Source organism: Neolamprologus multifasciatus, chromosome 18 (genome assembly GCF_963576455.1).
Source record: "Neolamprologus multifasciatus chromosome 18, fNeoMul1.2, whole genome shotgun sequence".
Taxonomy (NCBI): domain Eukaryota; kingdom Metazoa; phylum Chordata; class Actinopteri; order Cichliformes; family Cichlidae; genus Neolamprologus; species Neolamprologus multifasciatus.
Window position 1 is genome coordinate 7,300,061 of NC_140456.1, and position 20,119 is coordinate 7,320,179.

A 20,119-nucleotide genomic window follows, 5' to 3' on the forward strand; every position below is an offset into this window, starting at 1 on the left:
CGATTGTGATCTGGAAGGTAGATGTGCATCACGTAGGAACGGCGATTTCGTTCCAAAACACGAGAAACTGCAATTTTAAATATGTGATATACGCTGCTCGCCATCTGCTGAAGTGTAACAAATTCCTTTCTCGTAACTGTTTTAAATGGAAATGTGGATCCTGAAATTAAATCAAAGACTATGCTTCCACACGCTATCTCGTGCAGCAAAAACAGAACGGCTTTTGAAGTTGCATCATCCCACGTTGCAAACCATTTGCATAAAGGATTACACTGTGCAGCTCTGAATGTATGGGGTTATTCCACCAAAACTTTCAATCCTTTTATCCTCATGTTTTTCTCATTTTCAAACTTTGTTTGAACTAGGGCTAAAGCGACTAGTTGATCGACTAATCAAATTAGAAAACGAACCATCTGCCGCTTTGATAAAAATGTAAAGTGTTGCTGTTTTTCTGTCACGGCCAAAAGGCGCAATTAAGAGATTTGAGTGTTTCACCTTTTTTAAAACAAGCCTACATAATAATCCATACAAGATAATGTAGAGTTTAACCCAATTACTGTGCCTCCTCCTGTTCAGGTGAATGGCGTGGACCTGAATGGGCGGACCCAGGAGGAAGTGGTCGCCTTGCTTAGAGCTACACCCATGGGCGGGGCTGTGGGGCTGCTGGTTTTACGCCAGGAGGACTCTTTCCTACCCCGAGAAGTGGTACGTTGGGTGCTCGCCTCACTGCAGCTCTTCACCCTGTCACCATAATGCATTACATATCATGACATATATATGTAATTTGTGGGGCGATCGTGGCTCAAGAGTTGGGAGTTCGCCTTGTAATCGGAAGGTTGACGATTCGAGCCCCGGCTCGGACGGTCTCGGTCGCTGTGTCCTTGGGCAAGACACTTCACCTACCGCCTACTGGTGTTGGCCAGAAGGGCTGATGGCGTGATATGGCAGCCTCGCTTCTGTCAGTCTGCCCCAGGGCAGCTGCGGCTACAACTGTAGCTGCCTCCACCAGTGTGTGAATGTGTGTATGAATGGGTGGATGACTGGGTGTGTAAAGCGCTTTGGGGTCCCTTGGGGGGGACTAGTAAAAGCGCTGTACAAATACAGGCCATTTACCATTTATGTGTATACAGAGATGGTGTGTTCTGGCACATGTGTGTGAGCACTTCCGTGTGTGATCCTGAGCTGTCACAAGCCCTGTTAGTTCTTCCAGTGAGGGCTGTGCCGTCTTCTCATTTCCCAGCTAACACAGCACGCTAGCCGAGCATGCAGATTGATTGTCCTGCTCCATCGCAGCACCGCTCTTTATTATCAAGTCGTGGCTAGTCTCGGTGGAAACCTGTAGAGCTGTCTTTTCACCCTCTCCTTTCTTCTCGATTTCACTTTGTCTTCAGTCTTTCATTATCCATCACCCTCCTCTCCATCCTCCTTCACCAGCTCCCTTTCTTTCTTCACATTTGGTGGGTAACCTTCTCTGCATCTGCATTTCCATCTCCTCTCACTGTGTTTTGCCTCCAAGCTGACTCGGTAGATTGATGGATGTGTGGATGAAAAGACAGACGCAGGGCAGGTAGCAGGCAGAGAGTGAAAAACACACTTGGCTTGAATATCAATCAGGCGTAGTCCACACACATTACGTTTTACAAACTGAAATGCAACTGTTTGCGAGCAGTTTTTGGATGCTGCTGCTGTCACTCAGTCTTGGCAGAAGCCACTCTCAGTGATTCATGCGTACTGATGCTAATTTAGTTTTCATGTTTGTTTATGTTCATGAAGTTCATGTTTTTACATGGTGCCAGATGTTGTACTTAATTATCTTTGCAGAAACATATAACAGGATGCTTGGCACGTATGGCGTTGCCTCAAAGTTGTGTTTTTTAATCTGGAAGGGAGCTTATAATGACCAAGGCAGAAGCAAGATGGCAGAACACAGAGAATTAAGTGGCTTTATTAATGTGTGGGAAGTGAACAGTGGAGGCTGTGGGTGCGCTTTAAACCACATTGGTGTTTACTCTACAGCAACAGTCAAGGTTTCTCTGCTATCTCCCTACCTCTGCTAGCTGGCTTTAACACACAGCTTATCGAGTACTAACGTGAGTAATGGCACCAAACAGCCTTAAATCTCTGCTCTGCTGTAGCAAAAATTTATTTCTCCCTCTACCTTCAGAAGTCACGACAGCCAGCAGAGCCACAAACAGCTATTCACTAGCAAGCGGTGCCAATCAAACGGCTGATTGGTGACAATTATCACAGCGAGCGATGCAGATGAGGCTATTGGCTGGCTGTCGCCATGGGTGAAGTTTGATGAGGCAAACTGCCACACTGGTCGATACTCATCTTTAGATTACAGCAGAGCTTTAAGTCTGGCTGACTCTGCATAGCTGGTAGTTAGATGGCAGGATTTATTTGATCTGTGGTTATCAGCTGCAGAGGGTGGAGAGTGCGATGTGAAAGGGCTGAAATGGGACTCGAGGGAGATGAGGTCCAGTGCTCAAAATGAGCAGCTCGAGTCTCTATCTAAAGCTAGACTGCACTTTTTCTTCTGCGTTTTAGAGCCTGTAGAGACGAAACAGTCTGTCAGTTAACAACAACATAAGGGTGAAAGATGTTCTAAATTCACAGTAGCGCATTACTTTGGTAGTTTAAGCTTAAAAAAAACTAGATCTGTCTTTCTTGGCACATAGTTATGAATTACAAATGGCGATTACTAAGCCTGATATATTAAATCTAATGTAGAGTAATGAAAAGAATTAAGTGAGCAGCTGTTGTATTACAGGTGACATAATTCTCAGCAGGTATAAAAGCCCTTAATCTAAGCTGAACAATCTATTTTATCACTAATGTGAAACTGCATCAATGTGACACGTAATACGCCGAGCAGGAAATTGAGCTTACACTGTAATGGTAGGATAACAAAGATATTGGAAATGTTAATCAGATTTGCTGTATTTTTATTCAAATTCCTGCATCACCAATACAAGAATCTGGCATAAAATCACGTTTAGTTTCGGAGAGAAGCAGGATTGTAAAAAGCAGCTCTGTCCTTTACAGTTTTGAATATAGTTAAATTAAAGCAACTTTTTCAAAGCGGTTACTAAACTGTGCCGAATGCATTCGACGATCCTTTTTGAACCGCACTTTGGGCTTGGCCAAATTCTGGTGCTCACCAAGATTTGTTGTTGTTGTTTTGTTTGAGGACTGATGCTGACTTTTTATTTACAGTCAAAACTGTGTGAAAGTTTCAGAATCTCGGTCTACACGGAGCATTTTACTTGTAAAGATTGTGGCTGGGAATTTCTTCGGGTCGTTTTTCTTACGATGAAAGCAATCTGGATGTTTGTCTCATCTTGCGATAGGGCACAGCTGGATGGTTAAAAAAATCCAGAGTAAATGAAAGTGAAACTGTAAGTTTGTGCGGATGCAAAGACAGCATTTCGATGATGACATTTTGTCTTTGCAACCGCTTCAGCTGTTTCCGAGCCACGGTTGATACTCAAAGTCTCTGCACTCGTCAGATTTATCGTTTTCATATCCTGCATGCGCTTTTTCTTGAACTGCTTAACTTTATCCACTAGTTCCCTGATTTCTGTTATAATCAAATGTTCACTGTTTATGTAAATGAGTATATTTTATTTCCTGATTACTTTTGGTTCTTCTGTCCCTCCTCCATCCTCTAGAATGCTGAGCCCCAGATGCAAATCCCCAGAGATTTGGTAAGACACCAGCCTTACACCGACCTGCAACAAACCTCCACCTCTCGTCTTTAACAACTCCCTCCTCTTTATTTAGCCCAAACTCCCCCCTCCCGCTCTTATCACCCAACTTATGCATGCATCCAACCTCTGCTGCTAAACTAGCTAGTTAATCAGAGTGCAAGTCGGTACCCTACCTATAGTGTTAGTCACTAACTTAAATCTCTAGCTAGAGTCGCTGTAAGAAGTCACAATTTCATGCTTCATCAGTATGTGGCTGTTGAAGTTGTGCTGCAGTATAATTTGCTCCATAACTCCCTTCAGAGCTGTGTTTGCCAGTGAAGGTGGAAGTTTGCTGTATTTGTTAGCTGTGGATAAGGCTGTCAGTCTGGCCTTGTTGCTGCAGACCCGCTCCGATATGTGAGGGGAATAACAAACCCAGTTTAGTTTAGGGGGAAATGCAGACAGTGCAGTGAAACGTGCACAGACACTTTGACAGCTTTAATAGATTAACGGCTCCGTAATTGAGGAATTTAACATAAAGTATATAGCGTGCTATAAATGTCTGACAGAGATTTTTAATCTTGGGATTGTACCCTATGGAGTATGTTTCAGAATCTACCTTCTGTGAATAATCAGCCCTCATCAGGATGTACAGTGTCTCCAACTGTTACAGTGTGGTCTTTATGGCACACATTACCCAAAAAGGCTCTCGATTGCAGCAGCTGTTAAAAGCTCGTCTGTTTTTACTGCTCGTATTAAAAAGCTATTCAGATTTCCATAACACTCCATTTACATGCCAAATTTGATTTGTGATTTAACAGACTTCACGTCTTCACATCTGGCCTTACCTTCAGGTTACATCTGGCTGAGTGCAGGTAATTGGTTAGGTTTTTGCGTGGCACATTAGAAGTGTAATTGCCCAGTTAATCTGATTGGCGGTTCTACCTGCCAGCTGTGGGGATGATCCTCGTCGTGACGAAGCGTTATGGCGGGGCGTTGTTGACTATTGTGACTGCAGCTGGCACATTTCATATGTGTGCACATGTGCAGAAAAGATGACGCGTATCATTCCAGAAGCATTAGAATAAGTGCAGATAAACACCACTGTGTCTCCCATTGCTGCCATTTAAATGTCACATTTCAAAGTCAGAATGGTATAAGCCATCCTTGGAAGCATTGTGCTGTTTTCCTTCCAGAAGTGCACTATAAGTTTAAACTTTTGGAATATTTATTGGGAATTAATTGCTTTGCTTTTGCCTTTTACTCACATTTCTTTTTTCTCAGTAATGTAAAGAACAATCCAGGTGGTCTGTGTGGTTTGTGTAGCAGTTTCATGTGGTTTTGTCTCTTTCTGACTCTATCTTTATAGGAATTGATGCTAGCCTAATTATTTATATATATATATATATATAGAAATATTGCAATTTGCGTCTTTAATGCAAGAAAATAATGTCCATTTCCTCAATTTTGGATGTTTCCCAACCTAAAGATCAATGTGAACCAGAGCCAGACGGATAAGAAAAAGCACCACAGTCCTGCTGTCTCCTCTCGCTTCTCTTTTCAACTCCCTTCTTTCCTGCTTTCCAAACTCCAAACCTCCAGATGAGCCTTCTCCTTACCCTTTCCCGGAACATCAACCGCCATAATGGATTCAGTGCCTTTCAGATGTTATCTGTTGTCAGGCGCCTCATTTTAAACATCTCACCGCCGATAACAGCAACAATAGCAGAGGCATCATGATGGTGTAAGGGGCAGGGAGTGGGTCCGAAAGAACATCTTTTAATGGACATGCAAGTATTAGATAGCTTTCCAATGGAAAAGGCGGGATAACAGCAGTGCCGCTGGGACAGCAGCTAGTTATTATTGTCCTCATTCTCGTATTATTTTTGACCACATAATAAAAACAACTAGAGAACATTGTGAAAATTCAAATCATTTTCAAATCATTAATTTTGTTCAGCCAACTGTCCAAAGTTGAAAAGCATTTAATTAAAACATCTAAAGCTTTTATTTCTTTAGCAGGAAGTAAAAAGCAGGCTCACGTGCCGCATGGGGAGCTTAATTATATCTGTTGATTTTCTTTAACTTTTCTGTTATGCATCTCTACAGTGCAGTTTTGTTAGCAGTTAAAAAAGCTAACAAAACTTACTATGTAGACAGCTTTTAGATCCGCGGCTTTGCCGGCACTCAGCTGGGTTTTTGGAAGCTGGCACAGCATGACTCATCCTTTAAGAGAGCTCTGTCAAGGGTTACACGGCAGACAAAATGCAGCAAGTGAAGTGGAAAAAGCACTCACTTTATGAAATCGGTCCAATGACCCAAAAATCACATACGATTTTACAGTAGTGCTTTAGAGGTTGACAACTTTTAGTTGTTTTGTCATGTTTTTTTTACGCGGTAAAGCCACCGTGCTCTCCAATCATTGCAATAAAAATGGCCAATGATTAAGGAGACTCCTGTTTCTTTTAGCACTTCATCCATGGCATTAGCTCCCATGACCTTCTTTGTTACATATTTGGTCAAGTCACTTTAAACTTTCTGGCCAAATAGGTTCTTTATTGCAAGTAGTGTCTTGGACTCAGTAAGTGGTCCATGTCTAAGGGGCTTCTGTGTCTAACCTGTTGACTTTCACTGCTCCCTTTAGCATCCACGGCAGCCTGTGACAGCCGGGAAACACCACTGGCTGATAGAGGTAACTGCTGCATGACATCGACAGCGTGGGCTATTATGTGCTGTATAGGGGGGAAAAGGCATGAAAGGCAAATGAGATACTTTGGGTGGCTGCACAAATAGACTGGGAGTCATTTAAGCAATCCATTGCTTTCCCAATGGTCTGTAAAAACAAAAGACTTTGTTGGGTTTTCTCTTCTGTCTCTTCCTCGCCCCCTTCTTCTCTTCAGTTTTCATTGTTTCGTCTCCTGTCTCTGTCTTTGTTAGTTCCCCTTTTCTTTATTTCACTCCCCCCCCCTCCCCTTCCTCTCTCTCTGCCTCACACACGCACACTTAAGACACACTTTAAGACTTAAATCCTCTTCTCTGCACCTGGCTGCTACAATAGAGTGCTGATCAAAGGCATCCGTCTTTACATGCCTGCTCTGATAGTTTCATAATGGGCCCATAACGTGAACATTCAGCTCCATTGTTTATGCCATTAGTCATACTGGCTTATGGAAAATTACTGCAATGCTATATTGAAAAGCCATCAGCAGGAGCAGCAGTAATGCTACAGCAGCGCCGTGCCAAGATGCTATCTATCACATGTGAATGTTTCTCTGCGCACACAAAGCTGTTATGAAATGGTAATTTGTTAGCACGTTTTGGTGTAATGATGAAGGATTTTTTTCACAGTGTGATAAAGCATTCAGCATGGCCGCCCATGACACGGCATATATTCACAGAAAAATCTGGCAGTGTTATACTGTATTTGTCTGTGAGGAGGTGAGAAGTGTGGTGCTGTTGTGTGGGAGGGTTTGTATTTTTGTTTTTAAACTACAACTTGCATGACAAACCAAAGCCATGCATTAGTGCAACATCATTTCATTTGCAGCTCGTAATAACAAGTCAGTCGGTGAAAACTGTGAGCGCATGATGCATCAAAGCGTCTATGTTCTGCTCTTTGTTTCAATGCTTCATAACATACAGCAGTTGCTACATGAAGTAAAGTACCGAACGTCTCCGGGGTTTGTTTGTTTTTTTGGACTCATCTAAGGTTTTGCAAAAATATAACAAACATTACGCCATATTTCATTTAAACAACTGTGCACAGTTTATTTGTTAAGCAATAAATGCTGTCAACGGTGGAATATGGGGTCGTAATTCATTTTTGATTAACTGAAAGAGAATGCACAGTCACCAAAGTTTTCATTCCAGGGAGTTAATGAAATTATCTCACATATTTCTGGATCATAACAGCAGACTCCATAGCAGGCATTCAGATTCAACCTTTGGAGAAACTAGCACTGTTGAGCTGTGTTTATAGCCACGAGTCAGCTCTACTGACTTGGGTAATAATTGCATCATATCTCTATCTCAAAAGATCTGATATGATATTCCTCACTCTGCATTTTCCACATTAGGTGGCTGGTTATTGCTGCTGCATGTCTGATGGCCTACGTCAGCATAAATCTATCTGGCAATAACAGTGACAAGTATTCTTATTTAAAGTCTAAAATGCTGGTGTCTTCTAAGCGAGCATAACTAATAAAACAAAGCCTGACTTTAAAGCAGTACCTATTGTGCTTTTCCTATTATTTATATGTATTCAGTTTTCAGTTTTATTTGTCATATGCAAGTTAGCACAGGGTCAACATTGCAATGAAATGTGTTTGACGAGCAGCAGTCACTCAGCAGCATGATACAGTAGGAGAAAATATAATAAAATAAAATAAAGTAATAAAAAATAGAAAAATAGTAAGGAGCAAAATGGGATATTGCACAGGAATGAGCAGCAGAAAATTACAGTATTGCACTTTTAAATATAAATATCAATAACAATAAAGTGGAGTGACCAGTGCAGATTAAACAGAGTACTTGTGAAGCTGCAGGTAGCTTCTGAGTGCGTCCTGTAGACTGTGTTGTGTGTGTTTAAGTGTTGTGGTTGAGGTGTCATATGGCTTGGTGGTAAAAACTGTTTTTAAATCTTGTAGTCCGAGCAGACAGACTCCTGTAACGTCTGCCAGATGGTAACAAGGAGAACAGCTGATGTGCTGGGTGGCTGTGGTCCTTGATGATGCTGTGAGCTTTACGGAGGCATCGCTGGAAATAAATGTCCTGAATGGCAGGAAGCCTCGTGCCAGTGATGTGCTCTGCTGCCTTCACCACCCTCTGTAGTGATTTACGGCTGCTGGCAGAGCAGCTTCCGTACCAACAGTGGGGACGCTGAAGCCTGAGGGTGAAAGGTGGAACAAAAGGGCTAACATAGAGTGACTGACAGTCATTCATGATCACAATCACACCTATGCCCAATTTAGAATCACCAATCAATCTAACATACTGTGGGAGGAAGCTGAGGTGCATGAAAGCTCCACACAGGAAGCTCCTGGCTGACCAGTGGATTCCTGATCCCAGTCACTCTGCACATGTGAGGCAACGGTCCTAACCACTGTCTGTGAAGGTTCTCAGTCATCCAGGTTATTGCAGTCTAAGAAACTTGGAAGGAAAAGCGTCTGGACTTCTTGAGGTTTTTAAAGACGTTTCACCTCTCATCTGAGAAGCTTCTTCAGTTCTAAGAGCAACTGGTGGAGAGTCCCAGATTTTAAACCCTATGGGAGTGGGTGTAGATCACAATCAGCCAAGGTTTCAGGCGAATCCATTGGTGAAACGTAGCCCCACCCTATCATGTGATTTACTGAGATCAAATGACCCAGGATGTGAGTGGGCGTTAAGGCGTCTGGGAAGGGATCTTCTTCAGTTGCTCTTAGAACTGAAGAAGCTTCTCGGATGAGAGGTGAAACGTTTCCAAGGAAATTTAAAGAAGTCCAGATGGTTTTCTTTCTAACTCCATAGGTCCTCACCACTCAACCACTGTCCAAAGCTCTAAAACTGTGCCCAGTGTACTCAGTGTGCAGGTGATCCTTAATGGCCAAAAGCTCAGACGTGACAATGCTCTAAACATTTTATTTCAGACATTTTTTTGCACTCTGTATGATGTCGGGTAACATGGATCTCCATGAGCTCAAAAGCGACAACCCACCTTCTGTTTGCAGTGAATCAAAATAAAACTGTCCTAAAAGAGTTAAAAGGACACATTTCAGACAAAGGATGAACTGAGTCTCTGTGTGAGGTAAATAAGTCTGTTGAAAGATAATATTACTGTACCTAACTGTACTGCTTTCAGCCTCAAATAACCTTTGCATTTCAATTTTTGTCCTACTAGTCAAATACATTGAGTAGTCACAACTGGTGGACAGTTCATAACTTACTGCAACCCTGTAAACTTTGAATTTATAGTTTTTCTGTTGATGGGGTATCTGTTGCTCTTACTAGTGTACATGATCTGAATATTGTTGTTATCGCCACCTCAGGTAAATAGCAGCTTAGTGGGGTTTTAGTTGTAATGTAGCAAGAAGTCATTACTGGAGTTGCATAACTTGTATCATTATTAGCACAGGAGAATAGCAGCGGTGATTAATGGTTGCAGCTCGGTGGCAGCAGGCACAGTGGTGTGTCTGTGTTTTCCAGCGGCCCGGTGGTGACACATACAAGTCAATCAGAGAGGGCCATTCTACCACAGAACAGGCATTTTGGCTTAATTAAAGTGATGTTTCAAGCTGCCACCTGGCCTCTACCCTCACGCGCACACACATTACAGCCACCCATACAGCACATTACGCACACACACTGTATGCAGCTACATAGACTATCAAGAGCCTTTTGCACGTTGCAAACTCTAAAACGCACGGGTCATATGGCACGATTTCCATAAACACGCAACACCTCAGATGCACACGCACCACTACACATTTGCACATAAGTATACTCGCGCACTAGCACACACGTGCGTAGAGTGACTGGGAGCAGCTGCTAGTGTAATTGCTTGGGGTTGGATGAGGTTATAAATGGTTTCTAGTGGCCGAGAGAGAGGGAGAGCTAGGAAGAGGGCAGCTGATTAGTTTTGGACTGCAAGTTGAACATGTGACTGTGTGTGTGTGGATATCAGCCTCCATAATGCTGTAAAGGAAGTGTCTATCAGCATAGTCATATCATAGAAGGATAGCATGTTTTTTTTGTTTTTTTTTGTTCACACACACAAATCATACCAACACACACACTTCCTCTCTTTCCCCCCTGTCACTGGCTTTCTCTATGACACACATACACACTCCACACACCTGCCTTCCTCTCCTCCTCCGTGCTGTGCCTGCCTCGGGTGCGTCGATCACACAGGTATTTGATATTCATGGTTTATCAGCATGGAGCTACAGCGAGACGCATCAGAAAGAGTGGGAGAAGAGAGAGAAGGTGAGGGGGAGGGGGGACAAGTAGGAGTCATGAATAGAGGGGAGAAAAGGGGGAAGCAGGAAAGGAGGGTGGGAGAAAAGGGGAGGAGAGTGGAAAGACGAGGACGAGGGAAGAGGCTATGAAATTTTTTTTTTTCTTCACTAGAAAAAAGGATCATAGCAGAAACGACCAAAGTCAGGCACTTTTTGGGTATAGTGTGGATTGTAAAGGGTGAGATGGAGTGATGCTGATGAAGATACAGGAACATAGAGCGAGGATGGCAGTGCATAAAGCAGCAATAGAAAGCCAGGAATATGAAAAGATTTGGAGTATGAATAAGCAGAGATGGACTGTGCTACAGTAGGCAGCCAACAATGCTCTCCACGCCCGACTTCTCTCGACCAATTACACCCTTCACTGCCCCCTTTTTAATTCTCTCTCTTTTCAATCATCACCTCCAGCCCTCATTTCCCCCCCCCCACTTATAATTCCCCTCAACTGACTTTTACAGATGCCATCAAATCGACAGGTTTGTACAGCCAAAGTCAAGCTAATCATTCCAGGCCCGCAGCGGAGAAGGAAAAAGCAGGAAAAGTAATAATTTCCTCGTAATGCTCAAGTTTTAGTTACTGCACACATACAAAGAAGAGCAGAGGCTTTGAAGGTGTGAGACTTGCATTAGATGTGCTGCACTGGAGAGGTTTGGGGGGGATGGATGGGAATGAGTGAAAATGAGAATGCGAGAGGGACAGAAGGCTTCAGCTAGTGTGTGTGAGAGGGCTTAAATAGGAGAATTTAATGCGTCATCTTTTCCTTCTTTTAAGTGTCAAACTATAAAGTTTTATGTTACAGCCAAAATTTGGTCAGCAGTTAACAAAAAACAAAAGTTATTGCTCTGAGTTAAAGCCTGTTAATCCTCAAAGCCTCGTCCAACTCACTGTCATCACCTGTGCTGACTTGAAACACTCCAGTCCCATCAATCTGTGGTTGTTCTTATGTATAAGTTCTTCCATTTCTTAAGTCGGATAACTGAGAAAGAAGGAGCTGCTTACTTTATGGATGCCACCTGTGAACTAGACAAAAAGCATTTTTCCTGTGATTTCAGAGTTTTCAGACTTAAGCGGTGTTTATCTGAACTGAGTTCAAATTTGAGGCTCACGTTTTCAAGTGCATCTTTCTGCACAGTACTTTGAGAAAAGCTTGTTTTCCGTGTGGCACAAACACTACTTTAGCGTCAAGGATAAAAGCAAAAACGATGGCTCCTCAAATTTAGATGTTTTAATGTTGGGTGTGCTCGTAGGAATAAATGATAAGAGGGGTAAACGAGGAGCCGAAGAGATGGGCGACGGAAGAACAAGTACGTGGGAGCTGGGGAAGGGAGGTGGCGCCAAACAGGGAGGAGATGGAGATTTAAAAAATAAATAAATGTGAAAGAGCAGTATAAAAATATGAAAAGCGGAGAGAGTGAGAGATACAGGCGCGCAGTGAGAGAGGTGGCAGTGTCTCTCCTTTTGTGTTCCACATGGATTCATCCCTTTCTGTCGGCCTTTCATTCACACTCGCTCGCTCGCTCACTCTGTCATTGTCATGCTCGCACTCTCTCATTCTTCTCACCCTTTTCTTTTCGGCTCCTCGCCTTTCCACCCTCTCCATTTCCCCCCCCCATTCCTCCTCAAGCCCATCGTTACTTTCCTTTCCATCACCTTCATTCAGCTCCTCTCACTTTGAACCTTCTTTGCCTCCTGTGCCTGTGTGGGTGTTTTTCTTCTGATTTTCTTGTTGGTGTATTTTCTCTGTCTGGTCTTAATAACAATAATAATCAGTTAGATAATTCAGGATCTCAGAAAAACAACAATTAAGCTTTATTTAATAGTTGGTACACTGCGTCCAATTTAAGATAAATATTTTGGATCATGACTAAAATTTAGATTATAGGTTATCAGAAGGTTGTAACTTTGTTATACATAGTAATAAAATGTTACTTATAATTTTGCTTACACACTGTAAACAGGGATGTAGTAGGAGCATTTGATGCCCACAGTTGGCCTTAGTGTTAAAGTCATGTACTTCAGAACTTTTCCCAGGCTGACCCACAGCTCCTTTCCAAAAAAAAAAAAGGAAAAAGTAGCCGCTCTCAGTTTATGCTAATCTTAGCACCACAGACTTCTCTCCACAGATGGTACCATACCTGATCTGTGGCAGGCCCACTCGCTGCCCGTTTAAAGTGCTGTCACGCAGGATGCCTCGTGAGTGGCGCACTCTGAAACCCATTATTTACACTGCTTCGCTCAAGCTGTGACTGCTGCCCTCGCAGCCAATGGAAAGACGGCATCCACGCAGCAGTGTGCAGGGATCGAGGGAAAATTGATATTATAGGTGTAAAGTGACTGAATTATATAATTGAGCTTTGAGATTGTAGTAAGAGCATCAGAGAAAATCTTTTGATTTGTTCCTCTCAGTAATGAAGAAAAGAGGTGCAGGGCACAGACTGAAACACTGCTGGAAGTCTTTAACTGTTTTGCTCTGACCTTTGTGACTGCATCAAACATCACATTGAGCCCTGTGGTGTGAAGTGCACATATTGCATGCTGAATGAGTCTCATCAATCATTTGGTTCCAGAAAGAACAGCAATGAAGTTAAATGGCAAAAATAAGATTTTGACATCGTCTTCAAAATAAAGAAGCAACACAACAGGTTTCGTTTTTGCAAAGATAATATTCATTATATTTCCACACTAAACCATAATTGTGTTGGTTGGTGGTGGAAATTCTTTGCTAGTGCACATTTAATGTGTAAAATCAACATTGCAAATGCTGTAAACGAGCCTGTGATGGTTTAACGACTGTTAATACCTACAAAAAGACACAATACTAAGCCCCCTCCCTAAAATGTTATTAGAAGCATCTGTAGCTTCAATGACAGCATTTGCTGTGACATGATCTTGCTAATCATATGCAATATCACAACATTGATTTCCATCCAGAAGAGCACTGATTTTGACAAGTTCTTGTATTAATGTTCGTCGGGATTTTGGACTCTGTGGAGGCCGATGCATGTAAGAAAATGTCTCGTGCTCTCAGAAGTGATCCTGATGAATCCTGGCGGGAGCATGCCCGTGCCATTAGGGAAGAAAAAGTACAATTAATTCCTCTTTTATCAAAAACTGGTGGTACCAGCTGATGAGCAAGCACATTTTAGCTAACAGAGACCAGCATTAGCTGGAAATGCAGTAAGTTATAGCATTTAAAATAACAGGCTTAACTGATTAGTTAATTAATTAATTGATTTTTAGCTGAGTTTGCCATCTGTGGATACAGTATCAGTCTTAACTATGTCTACCAGACTAACTGCTAACTGCCGTTGCTGGAAGGCTTTCCAGTCTCTTTTGTGTTATGGAAAGCCGAAAAGACTTTGGAGCATCTCCGACGTTACCATTTTTTTTGCTCTCAGGGTTACCAGATATACTTTCCAGTCCAATTATCTTGTAAGTTTTGCATAACGCTGTATGAAATATGGCAGTTAAATTCAATCAAACCATTAGATTTAAATCTAAAAGGGAACAGGAGGCTATTTTCAGCCCTGAAATAAAACCTCATTTACAGATCAGTTCTATTGTGACTTCACTTTTCTTCTTATTCACTTACTCGCAGTTCAGGAGTCACTTTTTAATTAGCCTTAAATTTATTCCAGCAGAATGAATTGCACCAAAATAATTAAATTCCTGTTGTCTTTATTATTCCGCAGCACTCGTATCAAATCGACTCGTGCTCTGTTTTTAATTTTCTCACAACTTTATTCCAGGTAGCGTTCTTTTGTCTTTCTGAAACACGCAGACACCCTGACGGTGCTCTTCGTGCTTCCTTGTCCTTTATCTTCCTCCTTCCTTCCTCCCCTTCCCTCCCCGTCCTTTTTACTCCATCCTCACTTTGCCCTCCTCCTCCGCCACTTTGCCTCTCCCTCCATCCCTCTTTCTCCCTCCTCGGTTGCACCCAGAGTAATTCCATCTCTCTCCCAGCAAACAAAGGGAGCTAATGACATGCTGACACCGAGCCCGATGATTGAATTCATTAGGCGTGCACAATAATTGCCAGGCGCTAGCGTGCACGCACCCATCTATTCAGAGGACAGCTGTCAAATAACAAGCAAGAGAGAATAGCTTTTTATTGTTGGAGCTGGAAGAGAGAGGGAGAATGAATTTAGAGAAAGAGTGAGAGAAGCACCTGTTGTGGAGGGGAAGAGAGAGAGACAGAGAGAGCACTCAGCATGTCAATTAGGCTGCTGTGTTCATGCAGGGTTACTGGGAAGTTTACTGCCTGTTTGACGCACTTGGCATCATGATTCAGGTGCGAAGTTTGTGCTTTTTTTTTCTATAGGAACACTTTTAGTCAGACGTTTTTAGTGGAAATATTCAGCTGTGACTTAATATCTAAGCTCTTAGTTCTGAGGTGAGGCCTGAGTCCTGAGTATACAGGGATGTTTAAGAAGAGTACGTCTTGACATTTGTTGGCCATATTTGGAGTCTCCGTGTCCTTCAAACACTAAATGTAGTTGTGGCGTTAATCTGGAGTGCATCTGTGCTTTAATGATTTGAAATTAACAGGAAATAATCATATTGGACTGAGCTTGAACACCTCATAAGGCTGACATTAATCACAATATAGATGCAGTATATACCCAGTAATCTAATCAGAAACACGCACTGGCAAATTTGCAGTTATTGAACACTTCTTAGTTGTGTACCTGCAGATGCTTCACAGTAAATGCTCTCCAATTGCATTTGCTTTGATTCACGCTGCGCTTTCAAGTACATGACAGAAGTGTTCAGTTAGCCAAGATCTTGGCTGTTGTGGAGCTTCATATAACTGTGCAGTGTTTGTTGTTGGTGGAGGGGAAGCAGGTTAGTGTTATGTCATTTCTCATTTGTCGGAGCGGGCTACAATCCTTCTCCAAAATTCTTCCAGTGTAGGAGACGGGACTGCAGAACTTACTCGGACTTGCAGCTTATTCACTGGCACCAAAGATCAAAGCTAACACATCACATCCCAACTATTATAAGATGCCATTTTGATGTCAGAATGGATATTTCCTTAATTTATCTGATTCATAGTTGAGTAATGAGAGCCGTGTGCCTTAATTATACAACAGAAGTCTCTGCCTGCATATACTAAGCACCTGATTTAACACTTAAGACTGGTAGTCTAACACTAATAAATCAGTTGTAGATAATGAGCTTGCACTCTGATTTACCTCCCTGCTAACTGCCCTGCTGCAAATTATATGCAGGTTCTTTTCATTAACCTCAAGTAACCAAATGAATGTCCTTTTAACTTTTGTACTTTTGCTAACCCCAAGAAGACGGAGAAAGTGTGGCAAGGTTGAAGGGGTGTTTGCTTTACTGCTTAGGCGAAATGCATGAATGTTTTTGGTTTGGATGATTAAATATGTATTACGGTGTACGAGCATTTAGATGTATTTAAATGTGATTCTGTCTCGGCGGATTTTCAAAAGTTCTTTTGTAGTCGCTGGTCGGGTTGCTTTGGCTCTGTAAATTGGGCTCCATATCTCAATCTTTGCTCCGCCTCTTACAGAAGACAGAGGAGGACGAGTTGGTCCTGACCCCTGATGGGACCAGAGAGTTCCTGACCTTTGAGATCCCCCTCAGTGACTCGGGTTCTGCAGGTTTGGGTGTGAGCGTTAAAGGCAACCGCTCCAAGGAAAACCATGCAGATCTGGGCATCTTTGTCAAATCCATCATAAATGGAGGTGCAGCCTGCAAGGTACAGTAGCCTCTCTCATGAATAATAAAGTGTCTGAATGGAAACAAAGAAGAAAGAAAGATTAAAAATGTGGTGTTCATTCATGGAGGCAAGTTTTTTTTATCTGAAATTGAAATATAAAGATGCTGATTCAGTTAAATCTGACTCTAAATGTACACCAGCAAGTCCTAACTGACACCTGGCCGGTGGCAGAATCATTAAGTTTAGAATTAAATCTGTGTGTCTTTACATTACATTAGAATGTCTTTGCCTCAAAGCTTTTTATATTTTAGGTGTGATTTTTCGATATGCCAAACTTTAAAAAGTAACTTTAACCTTCTAACAGGGAACGTGAGGTAAACGACTTTTCTGTTTCTAAGAAACACTTAAGCTGTGATGAGCTCTATGAGCACAAAGCACCCTTTCTTCCATGGCTGTCTGTAGTGCTGCAGTCAGTTTCAATAGTCCTTCAACTTGATTGTTTTTCATACAAACAAGCTTGTGTTGACAGCTCATGATAATGGCCTTGAAAGGACTGTTTTCTCCAAGACATTAGATCATGACTAGAAACAGGATCCTCTTAGTGAGGTCGTTTGTCTGATTAGATCAAGGTTATTGTTAAACCGGAGGTGTAAGTGCTTTTAGGTCTATTTACAGCGTTTATTTAAGTTCAGTCAGTAAAAACATAGTGTTAAAAGTTTAAACAGCATATGTAATTGGTTGTTTATTAAAAGGACGGGCGCCTGCGAGTAAATGACCAGTTGATTGCTGTCAACGGCGAGTCGCTATTGGGCAAAACCAACCAAGACGCTATGGAGACGCTACGCAAGTCCATGTCAACTGAAGGCAACAAGCGTGGTATGATCCAGCTCATTGTGGCCAGACGAGTTGCCAAAAGAAATGAGGTAGGAACCAAGGTGAAGGATGGATTTGAATGTCTGGTTCTCGGCTGTGTGGATTTATATAGACCAGGACAATCATTACTTTTTAATTAGAACCTCTGCTTTGCCGATTTTGCTAATGTGTCTTACTGATGATTAAGCCCTCTCAGACTCCCATTTAAAGCCTATTTTAGAACTTATCCAGCATATTGGTCGTTATATTGCCGGATGTTGGCTGTTTGGCGATAAATCAGTGTCAGAATTTCCAAGTTGAAAAATTAAAAGTGGAGATGGAAGAAACACCCTTCAACCATTGACATTGCTTAATTTGTCCACCAGGGGGCAGAGCGTAAACGACTGATCCATGACTTGTAAAACAGTTATTAACTTTTTTAAAAAGCATTCATATATCACCTTAGTAAATGGGCTGATTCTTATATAGCGCTTTTCTACTCTCCCGGAGTACTCAAAGCCCTGACCTTAGTAAGGATTCATAAATAACTCAACTAGTGCTGTCAGCGCTAATGCGTTAACACAAACTGACTCGCGTTAACGCGTCGAAATTGGCAAATCCCCGCTAACGAGTTAACGCAGATTAGTCCGTGTGAGGGGTTCCTCAGCGTTAACGCGTTAATGCAGCTTAAACGCGTTAACGCCGTCATCACGACTAACGCAATTAACAATTACCTCATCTGGAGCATTTTGGGCAGCTTGTCCGATTTGTCCATTCTGCACTCCAAATGTGTTGAGTGCACTAAAACCTAATTTAATTGCGTTAATTGTGATGACAGCATTAACGCGTTTACCCACGTTAATGCCGTATTAACATGTTAAAGCTGACAGTGCTAAACTAAACATAACAAATATTAGGGAAATCCATACATGTGGCTGTTATTTTGGATTTTAAAGTGACTAAATTTCATATTGGCCTAAAGAACGCTGTATTAGTCGGGATCTACTCAAGTTCAGCATCATACCTGTGACCAGCACGCTTTTGTGTAAACCATGCAATCAGAAGATTTTACAACTAGTACAGCAACTATAATAATTTACTGTTTTTGCTCACTCTGAGCATATACGACCTTTTGCAGCAGCCGACTTGGCTCTCACAAATTCAAACCTCAGAGTTGCGCAGAGTTGAGCAGTTTCATTGGGAAAACTGTGGGGAAACATCGTGCCCAAGGCCATGTCAACATTAGTTTTTGAGCAAAAGAAGGTGGCGTTCATTCAATATTAATGCTCGGGCTTTTTCGTTACCAGCTGTTCTGTGATTTGAAGCAGTGTAGTGAGTTCTTCGACTGCTGCTGCTGATTCACAAAACATCTAGATTTAGATGCAGACTGCAGTTTGGTAAAGAACTGCTATTTCAGTCTGCTAGAGTCCAACCTAGCAGAAAATTTCAAATTTCACTTTCCAATCTGTTAGTATTCAGATCAGAATATCTATAGTTGCAGTTTCCATGTTGTTGGGTTTTTTTTTTTGCTTTTGTTCCTGTAAAATTTGGCATTGCTGTTCCTGAATATAGCCACTTAAGTCGTTAGGCCTGATTTCTGTGAGTTCCTTTCTGTGATAAATATATAACAACCCAAAGCCAAACCACTGGGAAATACCCTTATAAGCATCAATTAATTATTTCATAAAATAAAAGGAAGCAGTCAGGTCATAGCATTTCGCCAACCCCTTACATTCACTCCTGCCTCCCTCGAGGCAGGTGGAGGAAAAATACACGGCTGCGAACTGAGCTGCGCAACTTTTCTCCTCCCCTCAATGTCATGTTTTTACATTCTCCGTACACCTTGGCCTGTCGCCTGCTTGAAAGCTGAGGCTGAATCTGTGTGCACCGCTGCTGCGTGTCTGCAAATGGGCGCGCACGTCCGTGTGCACATGTACGCCTCTGGCAGTGCCTGGCTTCTCTGCTCTCCTTTTCCAACCTGGTGTGTCAAAGTTTTGATTTCCCCTCGGTCCGCCTCGTAATTGAAAGCAGAGGCTAAGCCTGGAGGTGTGTCGTGTGTGTGTATGTGTGTGTGTGTGTGCGTGCGTGTTTTATCAGCCTGTGTGCGTGTATATATGTGTAGTGAAGCATGCAGTTTGTGCTTTTGTACATCCGGCTTATGCACATATGCATTTATTTACCAGGATATTTCTGCGTGTCCGTTTGCCAACACGTCCCATGTATATGCACACGCGTGTGTGTTGCCGACATGTCGAAGCAGTGAGACTTCACAGAGAGCGTGGTGGATGAATAAAATTCGAGCGCTGGGAGTCTCGTCAATCTTTGCTTCACATGCAGAGCTGGAGGCATGGCCTGAGGCTGTCCAAGTGTCTGGCTATTTATAAAAATAGAGTCCGTGACACTGAGAAAACAAGAAGAGGAAAGCAACAATTTAATACACTTGTTCTCAAAGAGACTAGTCTGAGTTGAAGCCCCATAGGCTCAGTATAGATTAACGCATCATAACCAGCCGTCAATCAAATATTACTTAAAATCTAATAACACCTAATTACTATAGGATAAGAGCTATAGCTCATTTGACATTTAGCGACATATGTGATCAGATAAATCTCTATTTACTCTCCCCCCCGTGTCCCCGTCAATCTGATATCAATCTCAAATGTTTGCTTTTGCATAAATCACAGGCTCCACCACTTCCGATCTTTCCTCCATCCCCATAGAAACGCAGTGAACTCCAACCAGCCAACTTCCACATCACCGCTGGCACCCGAAGGGATCGAGACCTTCCAGGAGTTCAATTATCAGCCTGAATATGCAATGAGCTGCGGTGTGATTTGTCCATGTGCCCTCAGTACGGCGAATCCCATCGGCTATTACCGAGGCATTTCACCCCGGCC

General features: G+C 42.4%; 1 protein-coding gene across 15 annotated transcripts in view; it reads left to right on the forward strand.

Moving 5' to 3' along the window:
• The window catches only part of pard3ab (par-3 family cell polarity regulator alpha, b), a 373,665-nt gene that overhangs the window by 165,995 nt on the left and 187,551 nt on the right, over positions 1-20,119 (forward strand). For 9 of the 15 annotated variants that reach the window (XR_014870592.1, XM_085140456.1, XM_085140450.1 and 6 more), the window contains 5 exons: positions 577-705; positions 3,675-3,710; positions 6,337-6,384; positions 16,221-16,409; positions 17,123-17,293. Coding sequence is in view for 14 of the 15 variants with exons in the window: in XM_085140456.1 (XP_084996582.1) it covers positions 577-705; positions 3,675-3,710; positions 6,337-6,384; positions 16,221-16,409; positions 17,123-17,293 (573 nt within the window). In the remaining variant the exon portion in view is untranslated. The remainder of the gene's footprint in view (positions 1-576; positions 706-3,674; positions 3,711-6,336; positions 6,385-16,220; positions 16,410-17,122; positions 17,294-20,119) is intronic. The other 6 variants (XM_085140453.1, XM_085140464.1, XM_085140451.1 and 3 more) reach the window with 5 other exon arrangements.